Source organism: Pollicipes pollicipes, unplaced genomic scaffold (assembly GCF_011947565.3).
Source record: "Pollicipes pollicipes isolate AB1234 unplaced genomic scaffold, Ppol_2.1 Scaffold_4339;HRSCAF=5111_pilon_pilon_pilon, whole genome shotgun sequence".
NCBI classification, from domain to species: Eukaryota; Metazoa; Arthropoda; class Thecostraca; order Pollicipedomorpha; family Pollicipedidae; genus Pollicipes; species Pollicipes pollicipes.
This window is the reverse complement of record NW_023596473.1, coordinates 110,593-128,139: the sequence shown is the minus strand read 5'-3', so window position 1 is coordinate 128,139 and position 17,547 is coordinate 110,593. Positions and strand designations below refer to the sequence as shown.

At 50.1% G+C, this 17,547-nt stretch overlaps 3 protein-coding genes across 3 annotated transcripts; all 3 read left to right on the top strand.

Moving 5' to 3' along the window:
* The first annotated feature begins 3,870 nt into the window (after positions 1-3,870).
* On the top strand, positions 3,871-6,580 carry LOC119097755 (uncharacterized). The gene is made up of 5 exons (XM_037220725.1): positions 3,871-4,140; positions 4,617-4,769; positions 5,345-5,453; positions 5,870-5,972; positions 6,438-6,580. Exons 1-4 carry the CDS (start codon positions 3,898-3,900, stop codon positions 5,893-5,895), a joined length of 531 nt encoding a protein of 176 aa, XP_037076620.1. The 5' UTR covers positions 3,871-3,897; the 3' UTR covers positions 5,896-5,972; positions 6,438-6,580.
* Positions 6,116-7,693, top strand: LOC119097766 (uncharacterized). Its single transcript, XM_037220740.1, has 4 exons — positions 6,116-6,156; positions 6,438-6,630; positions 7,022-7,180; positions 7,403-7,693. The coding sequence occupies exons 1-4, from the start codon at positions 6,116-6,118 to the stop codon at positions 7,541-7,543; spliced, it is 534 nt and encodes a 177-aa protein (XP_037076635.1). The 3' UTR covers positions 7,544-7,693.
* A 4,355-nt stretch (positions 7,694-12,048) lies between these two features.
* On the top strand, positions 12,049-15,424 carry LOC119097765 (uncharacterized). The gene is made up of 7 exons (XM_037220739.1): positions 12,049-12,322; positions 12,761-12,910; positions 13,459-13,567; positions 14,078-14,181; positions 14,506-14,697; positions 15,089-15,245; positions 15,417-15,424. The coding sequence occupies exons 1-7, from the start codon at positions 12,080-12,082 to the stop codon at positions 15,422-15,424; spliced, it is 963 nt and encodes a 320-aa protein (XP_037076634.1). The 5' UTR covers positions 12,049-12,079.
* Positions 15,425-17,547: the final 2,123 nt, after the last annotated feature.

Here is a 17,547-nt window from a genome sequence, read left to right as displayed (position 1 = left end):
ATGCTGTACAGCAGCAGTTCGTGCTCAGCGCAATCGGAGAGTGAGCGGTATTATTCCAGTACGTATGAGTGCAGTCCACCGGCAGCACTGCACAAAAACCCGCAGTCCTTAATCGGCGTAATACACCACTGGATTAACTGGGCCATTCCAGTACATGATACGGGCAGTGGGCACACGGAAACGCAATGGCCGGTGTACCTTCGTGCGGCTATCAAGTTTGTGTGACCGAAAGCTGACACAGTGAACATTCGTTTCATTGTATACCAATTAACGTTTGGTCATAATGTGATCAAATCGTTTTGATCCACAGGGCAGAAAGACGCCTGCATTTTAGAACTGTTTCTTCACGAAAGCCATCGCAATGTGGCTTTTCTAAGGCTTTCAGTCCGAACACATACAATTCTTGTAAGCCGCGCAAGATTCTTTCCTGAAAAGAAACCGATTCGAATTATTACCCCACTCAGAGTGCTGCTTGGCTTGACACGTGAGCTCTGGCGATTTTCCGGTTGGAACGTTCTCTAGCACTCGCAAGCAGTGGAATGGCGTGTGTTTCTGCAGGATCACTTTACGCTAGAGTTCATGTCTTTCTACGTAGAATGCCCTCTAAATATTTTCATGTTGTGCTCCTTTGCTAGGCCGACCTTGCCCCGAGTTGTACACTTATCAGGTCACGATTTTGAGAAAAGAAAACCGTGAACTAGTATAAGGTTCATCGCTGGTATGATCGCATCCGATCCGACTCACGCTTCTAGGTATGGCGCTCATGTATTGCCAGACGGCAAACCTTCCCTGAGATCACATTCTAAGGCATACTCTGCGCTAACTTTCCAAGGAATGTGGAGTGTGGGGAGCATATGTTGTACGACCAGTCCGGCTGAGTTTGAAAATAATCGACTTAAACTGACTAAAAAAAATCCAAATTATGCCGACACTGACAAATACTGTTGGCAGCAGTCTGCTCCAGTGAAAATATCGGTGGAGAGTGATGGCACACAGGGTTTGCATGCAATGTATTGGTGGTTCTAATGAAGGGGCGGGTCAGTATCTGAAGCCCTAGGATTACCAACCGCCAGACCTGTGTTCATTTTATTTTTTAAAGCCGGCATAGGACCGGCTCACATGATTTGGGATCCGACTCAAGTAATATCTCATAGCCGTTCCATTTTTCCCCTCAGTTAGGACTTATTAATTGCATTTAATCATTTGAGTCATGACTCACACATGATTTAGCAGTCTTGTGACACGCATCACGCATACACACACGCACACACATAGGGGAGAGTTAGTCAGTTTTTTTTCTCTGCGCTCCCTTATACCACTACTACTCAGGATAGGACCAAGATGCATTTTCCGCAGACAGCTATAACCATCAGGCACATGTTTAACAGTAGATTTTTAGAGAGCACACCTTCGTATTTTGGGAAATGATCTAGAAATGGAATGAGCTCCTTCAAATAATGCAACCTGCCCCACCCAGAAATAATTTGTATAACACCGTGTGCGAAATTGTATTTTTTGCATGGAGTAGAGCGCATGGGAAGCGAGCTAATTATGTTCCAATCTGTAAACGAGAGACGTTGGTTTTTCTTTCTAATTTGTTGTTCGTCGTGATTGCGACATGACAATTTCCTGCCTTTCTTATCAGCCATAGATATTGTTCAACTACTGCCGGCTCGGTTTCGATTACTTGGGTAGGGATTGTGGACCCACGAAGGTACTGTAAGCGCCGAATAAACGCGTGGATGGCGATAAGCCATGGAAATCATGTTACTCAATCATTGATAGAACCGTCAATGATGTTTTTCATTGTATATTAAGCTTCAATGGTAATTGTCGGTACACTGTATCACTGAGTGTTTTGCGGCATATGCGGGGCGTGCACTTCTCACCACTCAGGACGCGTTCAGGTTACTTTGATCGTGCCGCAAGACCTTAACACACATTTCCACCGGTCGCTAGAGTGTTCATCGACATACAAAAAGCATATCTGTCGCACTCACTCCAAGACGCATGGACGTATGCAGCCAGCAATACACTGACAGGCAGAGGGCGATGCTGAGCGCCAGTCAAGTGACGTCAGACCGATGTTTGTCGCGTATATTCAGATCGAGCTGCCCTGATACTGCTTGAACAAGTTGTAACTCACCCCACTGTCCCCTATGACATCTGAGAGTTACTGTAGGCTTGTAGCCAGCTGTGAAGCGTTTAAATTGCCCTCAAATGCGCATTACATTGAATGTATTGATTCCTATATATCAGCTGGGAAAGGTGGCATTCCGCAGTAACGTCAGCAGTAAAGTATATCGTTCAACTTCGAGTACTAACACACAATAATTTTGTATTTGCCTCTCGATATGCATGGCAATGAGAGCTCGCTCTTAATCTAATCTGATGTTTTAATTACTACTAAGGTGAAAGGCATGACGCATGGATTGTGATTTGCAACTTTCTTTGAGTATTAATGACACTTGACCTTACTTCCTATCACTTACCCCATCTTGTTTGATGTTATAGCTTAGTGGTAGCATATTCTTAGTACGTTTTCCAAGCATTACATCCTTAACTTCAGGCAAACGTGTGGTGTTTGCAGGTTTCAAGCAAAAATGTCAAAACTACAGCAGGCGCTTGAAACACGCCCAGTCATAGAAGAAAACGTTCCATTGCAACGCTTTCTCCTCTCTTCCCATTGTGAAACAGCCGAGTTCTCTGCAGTTTATACCTAAAATTCCCGGAAACCAGGATTGAACCGGAGACTTTACGATCTTCAGTCTCACGATATTTAGTGAAAAAGAGCAACAAACTCAAACAAGTGCCCTACTTTTTTCAACTTTCCCTACGGTTCCCACCGGCCTTGCTCACCGCTGATGCACGCCGCAATCAACAAAAATGGAATGGATTATGCTGTTTAATAATTCTAATAACATGCTCGGTTTCAGGCAATGCGGTTTCATGACTTGGTTTTATTAACATGACATAATGAGGCTTGTGTTCCGGAACTCTCTCACTTAAGGAGCCGTTGAAGCTCATCGTATGGCATTTGACCTACGGTCCGGGGCCATTTCTCGTAGCCGTGAACGAAGGTCACAAAGGCTCAACATTCTTAATTGTCGCATCATGGAGTGTCAGGTTATGTATAGCTTGACGGGTTTACTACTTCTGATGGTAGAGAAACACGAACTTAAGACAACCCATGTCGCACACGACCTCCAACGTGGCTCAGGCTCTAGCTTTTGATTACTGACCTGATGGAATCAAAATCACAAATTTGGCTTCAGTACTGCAGGTCACCCTTCACCCCTAAAATTTTCAGGAATAGTTATGATTCCCAAAATTTTGCTCCTTAGTGAGCGTATCCACGCACGTTACAAACATTACCGCACATCTCAACGACAGCACTATTCTTTCGTATGAATCTATCTCCCAAGCCGTCGGGTTTCGCCTCCCATATTTCCACCTGCGTATTTGTGCTCTCCAACCAGTCTGTGACACCATCAACCCCACAGCTGCATTGGGCAATTTTCGGAGTTTCGCGCACTCCCAGCGCTCACTAATCCCTCCACCGTGTTGGTCGTATGCTGTCTGCGCTGCCATGCCGCTTCAGCAGCGTGCTGACCTGTCGGTGGACGCCCACGTTCAGCACCAGCCTCTGTCTCCCATCACTATTTGCGGCTGACATTTATCGCCCTCCTGTTTTTGCAGTCAATATTTTTCGTCCCCTAGCCGTCTGCCCCCAGCAGAAATAACCTTTTCGTGACAGCTGACCTGTCTGGTTCCTTCCCTGACGACCCCGCAGCGTGGTGACAGCGAACCCGGAACCTCAGCGGCACGAGCCGTATAAAAACCGCGCCTGTACCCCCTGGTAATGTAGTCCCGCAGGCAGGCAGCTGGGGTAGAGTCATGCTGCGGTTCCTCCTTCTGGTGGCCCTTTCGGCCAGTGCCCTGGGCCATGACTACGGGTACAGCCACGGGTATCGAAGTATCAACTTGAGACCCTATTGGCACGCCAGGTACCTGGCCCCGATCCGCCTGCGTTACCCGGGTATCACTGACTCCACCGCCAGTTACATCGCGTACTACATCCTGAACAACCCGTCCCGGCTGATCTTGCCCCGCCTCCGTCTGCCGAATATCATTTACGGGGTGAGTATCTGTAGCCTGACGATGGGCCAATGAGTGCCGCGATGCTGAAAGGGATGCAAACCTATCGACAGCAAATACAGTACGGACCACTTATCTTTAGACTGTTTTTACTTTGCACGGCCGCGGCATAGTTGTGTCTGTTGGCCTGGCTTTGAATGGCCTGACTGATTGGTCGGTTAGACATTGCAAACCTCACATCCCCCTGGCAGTGTAGTCCGACTTACAGGCATAGCCACCATTGACCTCGGATGGTGGCCACACATTCCTCCAATGCGGAGCGATGTTACCACTGTCGCCGTTCGACTCTCAGGCTCCTGAAGCACGGCGTCCAGTCGACACACTATACCTGATCCCACGTCCAACTGCCCAAGGTTGGACCATGCTAATCAGGCTTGCGGGATGACGCTCCCACCAAAGGCTGACGTCAGCAGGCCCCTGCTGGCATCAGTGATCACTCGTCTCTGTCCGTCGAGCAGAGGCCGGTGCCGGTTCGATACTGGGTCACCTACATCACTTCCCTGATCGACCTGCTGCCACCTGTGTTCTACCAAAGCAACAACTACGTCACCCATCTGAGCTCCTATGTGAACCAGTACTACCCCGGCGTCGTCACCGGCGGCCTGTACACGGTGAGTGGACAGCTGCCATCCAGCTGCAGCTGGCGACGAGGTGGGCAGCAGCTCGAGCCATCGCATTTATCTAGTTCATAGTCGTGGCGGTGGGCGAAATTATTTCTTCGCAGCGGTGGTTTGTCTTTTCCACAAGCATACGGAATGTTGCTGGAAAGTACGCGACGCATGTAGCACAGGTTTCTAGAAAAAGTTCGACAGAAGCTTCTGAGGCAAAGGTTACGTCCTTTGATTCATATCATCCTGAAATAAAGTACCCCCTCGAGATGCGTTGCGAACTGTTACTAAAGCAGCAGTTTAAATAAATGAAAATCTTACTTGGGTAATGACAGCAAGAAGTTGTCCCTTAATATCAAGTGCTTACGTTTTTCTGAGAAAGTATTTTTTTCATAAAGAAAAAATATACGCTGGAAAGATATCCTTGCAATATTTTAACGGTATATGCTTACATCCCATAATATGATGCACCCACTTCACCGCAGGTTTTAAGTTGGTTTTGCATCCTGCAACATGCATTCGTCTCCGGCTTACAGCCTAAAAGACAACTGGCCCCTGCATAATGCATGCTATTTCAGAGCCACCTGGCACTGTGCGACATCTACTTTGCCAACCACCTTCTGGCACCTATCTCCTGGAACGCGTTCAGAGGCTTCTACGGCCAGTACGTCCTCCATCACGGCCACGGTGAGTGGTGCTGACCACAAGGTGAGGTACACCGTCACCAGCGCGCGCCGAGACGCCCGACGGCAGCAGACGCCCGAGGTGGGCACCGGGTGGGCACGTGCTGCCCCAGCCTTGCCCGGCACCGGCCCAAAGGGAGCGATGTGCACACAGGCTTCAACAGTTTACTTGACGCGGGAGAGCCAGAGGCCCCATCCTCGCACTCATAAACGTTACTAAATCCGCGCCGTGCACTAATCCATGGAGCCACGAAACACACGTGTTTATAATATGACCGACAAATGTATGGTGTGTTCGCCGGTAAGCAGGGCGTAACACATAATGACGTTTCGAAGCCGCTTTGAGTTGATGCGAGAGAAGAGCGTGATCGACAATGGTCCCCAGTGGTTTGTTATTGCATACGGTCCACCTCCTTCCAGGCAATGTGTTCCCCCCGCTGGTGTGATTGCGACCCGCCTGGGTGGCTACAACTACGGAGTGGGCAGGTACTTCCGCAGAATCAGGCTCCGTTCGCTTGTGCACGTAAGGTGTAGACAACCATCTCATGCAACTGTATGTCATCGCCGCAGTGGTCAACTACAGGGGGGCATTCTCAATGCATGTTTTAAAACATTTAGCAAATGGTGCATAAGTCTGTGTAAACAAAGCATTGTCAGCCTAACGACATGTGCGTTGAGGACTATCTAAACTGTGGACAGCTGATCAGGTATGTTGGTAAACGCGTTAGCAAACCAAAGAGACGCTGGAAATATCAACAGGAATGGGGACTGCTGGCTGGTACCACTGCATCACAATGTGACAAGAACTGTGACGCACTACATGACACATAATTCACGTCAGCGTTTGCAATAGAAGGAGGGCGAAGGGAAGAGGGAAGAGGTGAACAAGAGACGACTGCAATGAGGCAACGGGCGGTCCGTTTCCATGGATTTCACAAATGTCCCTCCGGCCTAGGATCGCTGATGATCATGCCTTTCCGGTCGCCAGGGAAAAGACCCACATCCAGTTCCCGACGCTGCCCGTGTTCCGCCCGTCGTCGCTCGTGTACCAGCGGATCACGCAGCGTGGCGTGTACCGGTACGTGAATAGCTACTACCCGTACGGCTGGTCGCGCTACATCAACCGGCTCAGGTCGTACAAGTTCCCCACGACGACGACCATCTCCACCTCTTCGTCATACGTGAGTGGGCTGCGGCGCAGCCGCACCTGTTGCCGCTGAGGCGGACTGAGGGTCACAGGTCAACAGACATCCGATGTCCCGCTGTCTCGAGGCCGCCTTTTCCTTACAGGATCGTTTGTTATGCATGCATGTTCGGGAAAGGCGTCGAAACCGCCTCATGGAAATGTGGCCAGAATGAGGATGTTCTTCCGGTCTCTGGGGCTCAAGTCTCTCAAAAACGGACGCTGGTTGATCTTAGCAGATGTCATAGGGAGACGGAGGCCATGTCAGTGGGCCATTCAGCAGCGCGCTAACTGCAAGATGCCCTGGTGCCGGTGGTGCGATGACCTAGTCCATCAGTATTTCAGACGAGCAGAGCCGGTGACCTGACCTGAGACCTTCGACGTTACAGTTCAGTGGGCTGCCGCACCTGTCCTTCCTGACCAGCCCGGTCATCCAGCGTGACCTGATCTCCGTGCTGCGTCTGCGCTTCTCCAGCTACCCGTCCGGTATCATCTACAGCAAGAGGCTGCGGTTCCCCACCTTCGTCCGTGGTTTCCTCCGCCAATGGGTGAGCAGAGGCGGCTCTATTATCGGATGGATCCGGCACACGAGCCATAGTGCTGCCGCTAACACCAAACGCCTATTGGACGTTCGAGTGTTTGAGGAGTGAGACCTTTCTGAACATTTGCTCCACTCGCTGGTTGGTGTCGTCCAGATCTGGTCTGTCTGTCCTCCAGTGACGTGAGGCGCTATGCTGCTGTCATGCTGACGCGCTGCCGTTGATTTGCAGCGTCCGCGCTACCACAGCTACACGCCCAGATTCGTGAGCAGCTGCCTCGTGGCCTTCGACAACTATGCGTGCCACTGGCTGCGGCGGTACAACAAGTTCTCCCACTGCTCGTCCAAGAAGCTGTGGGGCAAGTACTGGTAGGGCGTCTCAGTTCGGGTCGCCAGTCGTCAGTCATTCGTTCCAGTTTAAAACAAGGATGAACTCGGATTGATTTCAGAAGCTGCTGTTTCCGCTGACGTTTTCTTCCTGAATTGGTGTTCACTGAGTTCAATACAAGTTCGGTCGTGTACAGTATTTGTGTGGCACCCGTGTGGGTGACTCACCTCTGCATACATAGCAGCAGAGGCAGGATAGCCAAGACAACGATGAGCAGACCTTAGGCAATCGTTCGCTTACGAGCAATGTTTTCTGTCACGAACGTTACAAGAATACTACCGAAAAGCGCAAACAAAGGGACTGAAATATAGACTAACTACAAACTCAGCCACGAACCCCTGTGAACCAAAAATATTGCGTTCTAAAACCTCAAAACCTAACTAATTTTGTGGATTTTCTCGCCTCCACGTCGACGAGCATGCAACATTTACAGAAAATGAAACAGTTAACGGAGATTAAAACGCACGCTATGCGACAATGTTTGTTTATCTGTTGGAAAACTGCCTTTTGTTTGTTTATCTGTTTTTCCAGAGTGCTTTCCGATCGGCGCGGCGTAGCCGCGCCAAATTTCGCATGGCTGTGAACAATTGAATAGCGGTTTGTCCGGTTCAGGCCGTGGTTTCAGCGAAGCCAATTTCTAAGGAATCGTTCAATCTGTTCTAGCAATGGAGAGTTAGACGAAGCCATACATCTCTGAGATATTTTCTTAGGCAACTCAACGATTGAATGAACAAATTGTATTGACCTAAGGTCAGATATTAAGGTCATAACAAGATCAAAACTTACCCGTTTTATTACTCTAGCGCTTGCTGTATGGGGCACTTCCTGGCGCTTTTTTCGAATTTATTGAAAGCAGGAACCGCATTACACAACTTCCATAGGTTTCTTAAAGGTCAGAATAGGTCAATGACCTAGAATGACCAAGGTCAACATATTGTTTTTAAGAGCATACTGCCTAGCGTAATCTTTGTCGCTGATACCACTGCAAAACTTAAAGCGGTCTTGTACGATTTTTGTCTCTATGACCTTCAAAGGGTCAAACAAGGTCACTGACCTTATATGAGCACGTGACTATCCACTTAGAACACTTATCCAGGTTCTGAGGGCCCTTCGGAGACAAACCTGGAATTTGACCTTGTTTGACCTTCTTTGGCCTGAAGGTCATAAGCTAGGAGCTTCAAACTTTGGCCTAAGTGAGTTCACGTACAGGTTAACACACCCTGTGAACTCAGCGTCTCTAGCTCACTTATTTCATGAAATTGCAAGGGGTCAAATTGACTCTCCTCCACCCGAGCGACGGGCATCCAACCGGCCATCCGGGCACGTGTTAAGTAAGCATTACTTCTTTTGAGAAAATACACCACTTCGAGGTTGTAATAATAGATCAGCTTCAACAGAAAATGAACTTTAAAAACGGGGAAAGAATAAAAAACATACTTTTCCAATAACCAATACTGACTGGCCGTGTCAGCACGGATGCCATATCTGGTGTGCCAAACGGCCAGTGCGACGGCAAATGCAGAGAAGCAAAACTCGCGTGTGTACGCACCACGTGCTGCTCATCGTAGCTATCTCAAAATAAATATCCTTGTATACATGCGTTGCCAAGAGCAGCGCACCAAGTCTGAAAACTCTATATCATTCTATTATCGACAGACAGACCATCCGAAATGCAAGGGCGTGAAGTTTGCGCGTGCTACCCCAATTATCAGCTGGGTCTTTGGCATCACTCGTTTGACACCAGCGACATAGCCGCACAACTTGCTTGGACATCAAGCGCTGGTGCGATAAAATTTCGCGCGTGGTAACACCTGCTGAATAAACTGTCCTGCCGCCCAATTACATTGTAGCATTGCGAACACCGACGGTCGACTCCCAGCTCAGGTGTGGGGTACCGAGGATTGCAGTTATAGGGGTATAAACCGGGCGCGAACACCTCGCGCACAGCGAATCATTAACCTTCTCGACTAACGGTGACAAATTCACCGCCGGTAAACCATCTAATGGCTTAGTTTAGCGGCCGGAGCTCCACGCGTTGGCGATCGGGAGGGGGGGGGGGGGGGCTCTGTCCAAAAGCAGCACCCGTCTGAAAGGCATGACGAGTGCCGCTTGCCACCCTTGACCCCCAGTGCATCATGGATCACATCGAGGTTCATGCACTGCTCGCGGGCATGACCACTGAGACCAGCCGCTGCGCTCCAGTCGCGACCCGCCCGACCCCTGCAGACCAACGGCACCGCGCGGGTCGGGTCACCCGGTCTCTGGTCGGCCGCGCGCCGCGTAACGCCCGGCACCGATCGGACCAAAACCGTCGCCACAGTCGTGGCGCTGAACCAGAGTATCCGACGATCCAGGTTTGGTGATGGTCAGTTCAGAGGCTCAGGCTGTGCGTACCCAAACACTTAGACGCGCGCCCTCACTCACAGAGCGGCAGCAGACAAACGGTGTACCGTTAAGCTTAAACATTCGCCCTCACTTACAGACCGGCGCAGACAAACGGTGTACCGTTAAGCGGAGCGACGGACAGACATGAAATAGCAGCACGCTAATGCGAGCAAAGCACGCCTTCAGTTATTTTATAGTCTGCACTAGAGGCAAACCAATGCGCACGAGCATCGGCTTGAGGTCAAAACTGAGCCGCATCAACGCAGCTAAGCAGACAACAGGAAATTGTTCCTCACATAGCAGCCGTGAGCATCCAGCAGTACACAACTCCGCCCTCTCTCGCCTATTCCGTCATCGGCATAGTCTCACGCAAAGCGTGAGGGAACACATCTGTGCGTGCAGCTGTAGCGTCGAGGTTGTCCGAACACCAGCAAGATGAGGCTTACGTCGGATCTTGCACGTCTTGTGAGCTGTGATATTGAAATTTCCATGCCTCCCACCCGGCTCTGATTTGTTGCTTCTTAGTGCACGTCGCTAGTAAATCTGTCAGACGCCATGCAAGACCAAGAAAAATATGATTGTCAACCCGTTTATATCTGACGTTCTCGAGCACGGTTTCCAGATACCACGGACACCAAGTGGTTCTCATTGAATATAGTGGAAGGCAAGATGGCATAATCAAACAGTTACATACTGAGCAGTATCTTTACTGAACAGAGAAATTGTGTTGACCAGCCTTTTCCACCCAAAAGTATGCCCATTTATGTAGGCGAGCTTAAATTGTTGTCTGATGCTTGCTGCAATATCGTTAGATGTGGAACACTTCCGTCAAGAAAATCAAAACTACTTTCAGAGCCATTGAAGGTTATCGCGTGACCTCCAAATTTTGGTCACGGAACATTTTTTTTTACAGTGACCAAGGGTCATGAAAACTCGGTGATGTTATTTATCGCCTATGGAGAGTCAGAAAAAGTATAGTTTGATGGGTTTACTAATTTTGTGAACAGGCAAAACAGAAAATGCGTTGGAATCAGCCCACGTCACACGCAGCCTTCGATTTTGCTCAGGCTTTAGCTTTTAACTGCTTTATCTGACCGCCTTAAGATTATTGAATTGGGCTTAATCTATGCCGATCTCCCTCTACAGCACGTTTGAGAGAAATTCGTAAGCTGAAGAAGAATCCAACCTCGCCAGCACACGCCTCGGGCTCTGATCGTTAACCCCTCCGCTGTGCCTCCCCCTCGTGTTCCCAAGTATGGTGCACCCCCGCGAAATATGTAGCATGTGGCCACCGCGAGCTGATCCACCCTGTCATATCAACCCAGAACTGCTGTTGCGAGGAAAAGTCGAGCCGGCGGGGACTTTTACCAGCATTAATTACGCTGGACCAGAAGCAGGCAATCAATATTAGATATCCTTAGAAATAGCAGCGTACTGTAATCTTACGCCGGATAAGTGCATTTCAGCTGAAGGATGGTACGAGTAACGATGTGGACACAAATGAGGCTTATGATGCATGTAGAATGAGAAGAACCACAGTAATGGTCTCAATGCGAAATGAACTCCACACAAAGCTGTGTTACCCGGCGAGGCGCTTGCACGCATGTTATGAATATTACTGCTGCTGTACGATATCAGCACAATTTCGCACGACTCATCTCCCAAACCGTCTGGTTTCCCCTCCCAAATTCCATCCAGTTATATTTATGCTCTCCCAGTCTGTGACACCATCAACCCCACAGCTGCATTAGGCAGTTTTCGGAGTTTCGCGCACTCCCAAGCCTCACTAATCCCTCCACCCTGTTGGTCTTATACTATCTGCGCTGCCATGCCGCTACAGCAGCGCGCTGACCTGTCGGTGAACGCCCACGTTCAGCACCAGCCGTTGCATCTCATAGCTAATGACAGCTGAAATTTACCGCCCTCCTGGCTTTGCAGCCAACATTTTTCGTCCTGCAGCCGTTTGCTCCGACCAGAAACAACCTTTCTGTGACAGGTGACCTATCTGGTTCATTGCCTGCCGACTACGCAGTGGAGTGACCGCGAACCCTAAACCTCTTCCCCCACGAGCCGTATAAAAACCGTGCCTGCACGCCTGACAGTGTAGTTCAGCAGGCAGGCAGCTGGGATAGAGTCATGCTGCGGCTCCTCCTTCTGGTGGCCCTCTCGGCCAGTGCCCTGGGCCATGACTACGGGTACGGCCACGGGTATGGAAGTATCAACTTGAGGCCCTACTGGCACGCCAGGTACCTGGCTCCGATCCGCCTGCGTTACCCGGGCATCACCGACTCTACCGCCAGTTACATCGCGTACTACATCCTAAACTACCCGTCCCGGCTGATCTTGCCCCACCTCCGTCTGCAGAATATCGTCTACGGGGTGAGTATCTGTACGCCTGACGGCGGCCCAGTGGCGCGCCGCGATGCTGGAAAGGGTGCGAGCCCAGCGCCTCGGAAGCCTAGTATAGAATATTTGTATTTATACTGCTGTTACTTTGTATGACCGCGGCATGGTTCGTGTTTTGCCGGCGTAACTTTAAACGGCGTGAGTTTATTGGTCAGTAGACATCACACGTACCCTGCCTCTCCCCCCCCCCCCCCCCCCCCCCCCCCCGCCTGGCAGTGTAGTCCGACTCACAGGCATAACCACCATTGACCTCGGAAAGTGGCCACACATACACACCACGCCTGATTCCGCGTCCAACTGCCCAAGGCTGGACCATGCTAATCAGGCTTGCGGGATGACGCTCCCACCAAAGGCTGACGCCAGCAGGCCCCTGCTGGCATCAGTGATCACTCGTCTCTGTCCGTCCGGCAGAGGCCGGTGCCGGTTCAATACTGGGTCACCTACATCACCTCGCTGATCGACCTGCTGCCACCTGTGTTCTATCAAGGCACATACGGCTCCCATCTGAGCACCTATGTGAACCAGTACTACCCAGGCGTTGTCAACAGCGGGCTGTACTTGGTGAGTGGAAACCTGCTGTCCAGCTGCAGCCGGCGCTAGGGCCAGCAGCAGCTGCAGTCGTCGCATGAGGCCCTTTCGAGCCCGTGGTGGTAATCGGAATTCTTTCTTCATGACGGTGAATTATTTCTGGGTCAATATTACGTGATTGTTGCTGGGGAGTGGGTGGCACAAGAATCATGGGTTTAAAGAAAAAATTTAAACAGAAACGTCTGAAGGCAAGGGTACCCTGTCCAATTAATGGCACCCTGAAATAAAGTGCCCTCTCGGACTGTGCTGCGAACTCTTACTTGAGCAGCAACTTAGGTATGTGCAAAATCTTAAGTGGGTGACGACAGTAAGAAGCAGCCTCTCAATACCATGTGCTTGCATTATCCTGAGATATGTTAGAAATCTACTTTCAAAATGTTTGCATGGTATTTGCTCGCATCCTCCATCATGCACCCACTTCACCGCAGGTTTGGAATCGGCCTAGCGTCTCATAACACGCAGTCACCTCCGGCATGCAGCTTAAAACATAACTGGCCCCTGCATAACGCATGCCATTTCAGAGCCACCTGGCGCTGTGCGACATCTACTTTGCCAACCACCTTCTGGCACCCATCTCCTGGAACGCGTTCAGAGGCTTCTACGGCCAGTACGTCCTCCATCACGGCCACGGTGAGTGGTGCTGACCACAAGGTGAGGTACACCGTCACCAGCGCGCGCCGAGACGCCCGACGGCAGCAGACGCCCGAGGTGGGCACCGGGTGGGCACGTGCTGCCCCAGCCTTGCCCGGCACCGGCCCAAAGGGAGCGATGTGCACACAGGCTTCAACAGTTTACTTGACGCTGGAGAGCCAGAGGCCCCATCCTCGCACTCATAAACGTTACTAAATCCGTGCCGTGCACTAATCCATGGAGTCATGAATTAAACGTGTCCATAACATGGCCGTCAAATGCGCAGTGTGTTCGCCGTTAAAGATCGCGTAACACATGACAATGTTTCAAAGCCACTTTAAGTTGATGCGAGAATGAGCGCAGTCGAAATTTTAGGTCACCCGCGTACGAACGTCGGTTATCGGTAATCGCATTTATCCGACCAGTGCTATCCTGAACGCCTTCAAAATCAATAGTTAACCTCCAATGGCCTCCAACAGTCTCCATTGCATGCCGTCCACCCCTTTCCAGGCAATGCGTTCCCGGCGCTGGGTGTGATTGCGTCCCGCCTGAGTGGCTACAACTATGGGGTGGACAGGTACTTCCGCAGGATCAGCCTTCCTTCTCTCCTGCATGTAAGTATAGACAACCATCTATTGTAATTGTAAGCCATCACCGCAATGGACAACTGCTTGGATATCCTTTCAATTTATGTTATAAAACAATCAACAAAGGATGCATGTGCCCACCTCAACAAAGATTTCAGGCTTAAGACAGCGTACCTAATCGCTATCTAAGCTGTTGCTCACTCAGCAAGGCTACAATTTAGTCCGACAGAAAGCTGAAAAAGTGCGAAATATTAACAACGCTTGGGACTGCTAGCTGGCACCACTGCAATGCTATATGACAGGAAAGGGAGAGAGAGGGACCGCTGATGATCGTGCCTTTCCGGTCGCCAGGGGAAGAACCACATCCGGTTCCCGACGCTGCCCGTGTTCCGCCCGTCGTCGCTCGTGTACCAGCGGATCACGCAGCGTGGCGTGTACCGGTACGTGAATAGCTACTACCCGTACGGCTGGTCGCGCTACATCAACCGGCTCAGGTCGTACAAGTTCCCCACGACGACGACCATCTCCACCTCTTCGTCATACGTGAGTGGGCTGCGGCGCAGCCGCACCTGTTGCCGCTGAGGCGGACTGAGGGTCACAGGTCAACAGACGTCCGATGTCCCGCTGTCTCGAGGCCGCCTTTTCCTTACAGGATCGTCTGTTGTGCATGAATGTTCGGGAAAGGCGTCGAAACCGCCTCATGGAAAGGTGGCCAGCATGAGGATGTTCTTCCGGTCTCTGGGGCTCAGGTCTCTTAAAAACGGACGCTGGTTGATCTTAGCAGATGTCAGAGAGAGACGGAGGCCATGCCAGTGGGCCATTCAGCAGCGCGCTAACTGCAAGATGCCCTGGCGCCGGTGGTGCGATGACCTAGCCCATCAGTATTTCAGACGAGCAGAGCCGGTGACCTGACCTGAGACCTTCGACGTTACAGTTCAGTGGGCTGCCGCACCTGTCCTTCCTGACCAGCCCGGTCATCCAGCGTGACCTGATCTCCGTGCTGCGTCTCGCTTCTCCAGCTACCCGTCCGGTATCATCTACAGCAAGAGGTTGCGGTTCCCCACCTTCGTCCGTGGTTTCCTCCGCCAATGGTGTGAGCAGAGGCGGCTCTATTATCGGATGGATCCGGCAGACGGGCCATAGTGCTGCCGCTAAACCCAAACGTCTATTGGATGTTCGAATGTTTGAGGAGTGAGACCCTTCTGAACATTTGCTCCACTCGCTGGTTGGTGTCGTCCAGATCTGGTCTGTCTGTCCTCCAGTGACGTGAGGCGCTATGCTGCTGTCATGCTGACGCGCTGCCGTGATTTGCAGCGTCCGCGCTACCACAGCTACACGCCCAGATTCGTGAGCAGCTGCCTCGTGGCCTTCGACAACTATGCGTGCCACTGGCTGCGGCGGGTACAACAAGTTTCTCCCACTGCTCGTCCAAGAAGCTGTGGGGCAAGTACTGGTAGGGCGTCTCAGTTCGGGTCGCCAGTCGTCAGTCATTCGTCCAGTTTAAAATAAGGATGAACTCGGATTGATTTCAGAGGCTACTGTGTTCCCGGCGACATTTTCACCTGAATTGGTGCTTACTGAGTTGAATACAAGTTCGGCCGTGTTCGGTATTTGTGGCATCTGTGTGGGTGGCTTACCTCTGGATACATAGCAGCAGAGGCAGGATGGCCACGACGAAGATGAGAAGACCATAGGCAATCGTTCGCTTGCGACCAACTTTTTCGATAACGAACATTGCAAGCAATACTCCTGTAAAAAAAAACGAAGTGAGCAAGACTTGTGGACAAATATGGGGCGTGCGAAACACTCTGAAAAGAGGTTAGAAAAGAGGTGGCGTTAGCGTGCAAATAGTCATTTATGTGCACGTCTTATGGTTCGGGCACTCACGAAGGGTATGATGCAGGTACATGTATTCATTGATTAGAAGTCTGTTTACGTCTGCATTTACATGATTTACATCAACACCATTCCAATTGGGCTAGCAAAGTGTGAAAACAGACGTGTGAGATTTCAAATGGCATCGAATTTTTAGTTTCACCCGTTTTTTATTGTCTTATTTTAGTTTTAAGGATCGGGGTGAGGTATTGCCATCACGGATGGGCAACTTTTCTTACGCAGTAGCACGCTGGTCGGCAAGAAGCATGCACACCTTCTAACGCACCACACGAAGACAATAGACCGAACAGGTATTCCTTCTGTGAATATCGATCGTCAACTTTGTATTCGTTAGTCGTCCACCTTCAAAAATATAATGGCAATGGACCATACTCATAACCGATTGATTGATGATCTGCGGCAACATACGCTCGGGTGGGGAGTCAGTTTGATTCCTCTCGAAAGTTTTTCCAGAATGATTTCCAAACTACGCAGCCCAGCCGCGACACATTTTACACAGCTATAGGTAGCTAAAACCAGATTGCCTGGCACCAATAATGTAGATGTGTGCTGCAAGGTCGCCGACCTACGGCAATTCAGAGTCAGTCCATGGAATCAGCAACGACAATTTCTAGCGAATCGCTCAATCTGATGCATCAACAGAGTGTTAGACAAAGTTATACATCACTGAGATAGTTTTTAAGGCAACACAACAAGTGAATGAATAGCTTATTGACCTAGGGTCAAGTACGAACGTCAGACCAATGTAAAAACCAACCTGTTTTTTACTCTAAAGCTTATTGCATGGGGGTAATTTTTGGTGCTTTCCAATTTATATCTTCCATAAACTTATAAAAGGTCGTAATAAATCACCCACCTAGAATGACCCGGGTCAACATTTCGTGTTTCAGGAAAATATTGCCTAGCGCAATCCTTGACGCTTATTCAGATGAAAAACCAAAGCAGTGTTGTGTGATTTTGATAACCATGACCTTTGAATGGTAAAAAGGCCACTGACCTTAACTGAGCACCAGTGGCCTTTGGCCTAAAACAGATATCTAGGTATAGTGGTTGCATGAGAAAATTTTTGAGGGCACTTTGCGTACCAATCTGGAGTTTGATCTTGTTTGGCCTTACTCGAACCGAAGATCATACTCTAGGAACTTCGGAACTCGATATCAATGAGTTCCTGTACAGTTTGATGCACCCTGTGAATTTGGTGTTTCCAGCTCTCTCAAAATCTGAGATATTAGCGGGGCAAACTTTCCCATTATCCCCCCCCCCCTCCCACCGCAGCAAATAATATTTAACTGGCCCTCCAGATGTGCCAGTGCGCCGCCCGGCTTCACGAAAAATTATGGTACAACATTTTCCGCAACATGCGTCGGGTCCGGGACTAGTTGCATAAAGATATGCAACATCTGGAAAGTCCCATACATATTTAAAACTTCTGCAGCGGAAGCCAGCTACTCTACTCTCAATGCAAGTGATCACAGACTAACACGGCGTCAATCATGC

Coding starts and splice junctions, on each gene's coding strand:
- LOC119097755 (XM_037220725.1), top strand. CDS start 3,898: ATGCTGCGGTTCCTCCTTCTGGTGGCCCTTTCGGCCAGTGCCCTGGGC. Junction 4,141..4,616: donor TGCCGAATATCATTTACGGG/GTGAGTATCTGT, acceptor TCCGTCGAGCAG/AGGCCGGTGCCGGTTCGATA. Junction 5,454..5,869: donor CGTCCTCCATCACGGCCACG/GTGAGTGGTGCT, acceptor ACCTCCTTCCAG/GCAATGTGTTCCCCCCGCTG.
- LOC119097766 (XM_037220740.1), top strand. CDS start 6,116: ATGTGCGTTGAGGACTATCTAAACTGTGGACAGCTGATCAG. Junction 6,157..6,437: donor AACTGTGGACAGCTGATCAG/GTATGTTGGTAA, acceptor TCCGGTCGCCAG/GGAAAAGACCCACATCCAGT. Junction 7,181..7,402: donor GTGGTTTCCTCCGCCAATGG/GTGAGCAGAGGC, acceptor GTTGATTTGCAG/CGTCCGCGCTACCACAGCTA.
- LOC119097765 (XM_037220739.1), top strand. CDS start 12,080: ATGCTGCGGCTCCTCCTTCTGGTGGCCCTCTCGGCCAGTGCCCTGGGC. Junction 12,323..12,760: donor TGCAGAATATCGTCTACGGG/GTGAGTATCTGT, acceptor TCCGTCCGGCAG/AGGCCGGTGCCGGTTCAATA. Junction 12,911..13,458: donor TCAACAGCGGGCTGTACTTG/GTGAGTGGAAAC, acceptor ATGCCATTTCAG/AGCCACCTGGCGCTGTGCGA.